Below are 230 nucleotides of genomic sequence, written 5' to 3'. Positions count from 1 at the left end.
GGGAGCCGAGGGGCGCAGCCCCGCGGTGCTGCCTGCGGCCGGACTTTTGAGGGAAGCTCGAGGTCTGCCATGCACCCACCCTCCTTTCGGGCCATGCCCCTCTCCGGGGCAGCTCAGTCGCTCCCCTCCCGCAGAACTGCCCTCCGGCCGTCCCGAAAGTCTCGCTCGCGGGGGTTGTGGCTGGCTTACTGTATCGATTCTCGCTGTGAATGCCGTCGATGCGGCCGTCG

At 68.7% G+C, this 230-nt stretch overlaps 1 protein-coding gene across 1 annotated transcript in view; it reads right to left on the bottom strand.

Moving 5' to 3' along the window:
- The window catches only part of FGF4 (fibroblast growth factor 4), a gene marked incomplete at its 5' end in the record, with an annotated part of 2,795 nt that extends 2,566 nt beyond the window's left edge, over positions 1 to 229 (bottom strand). Inside the window, one exon of the mRNA XM_005426139.1 lies at positions 190 to 229. Within this exon, the coding sequence (XP_005426196.1) occupies positions 190 to 229 (40 nt within the window). The remainder of the gene's footprint in view (positions 1 to 189) is intronic.
- Position 230: the final 1 nt, after the last annotated feature.

This window comes from Geospiza fortis, unplaced genomic scaffold, assembly GCF_000277835.1.
Source record: "Geospiza fortis unplaced genomic scaffold, GeoFor_1.0 scaffold590, whole genome shotgun sequence".
Classification (NCBI taxonomy): domain Eukaryota; kingdom Metazoa; phylum Chordata; class Aves; order Passeriformes; family Thraupidae; genus Geospiza; species Geospiza fortis.
The sequence above is the reverse complement of the archived record's forward strand: the minus strand, read 5'-3'. Positions and strand labels throughout refer to the sequence as shown.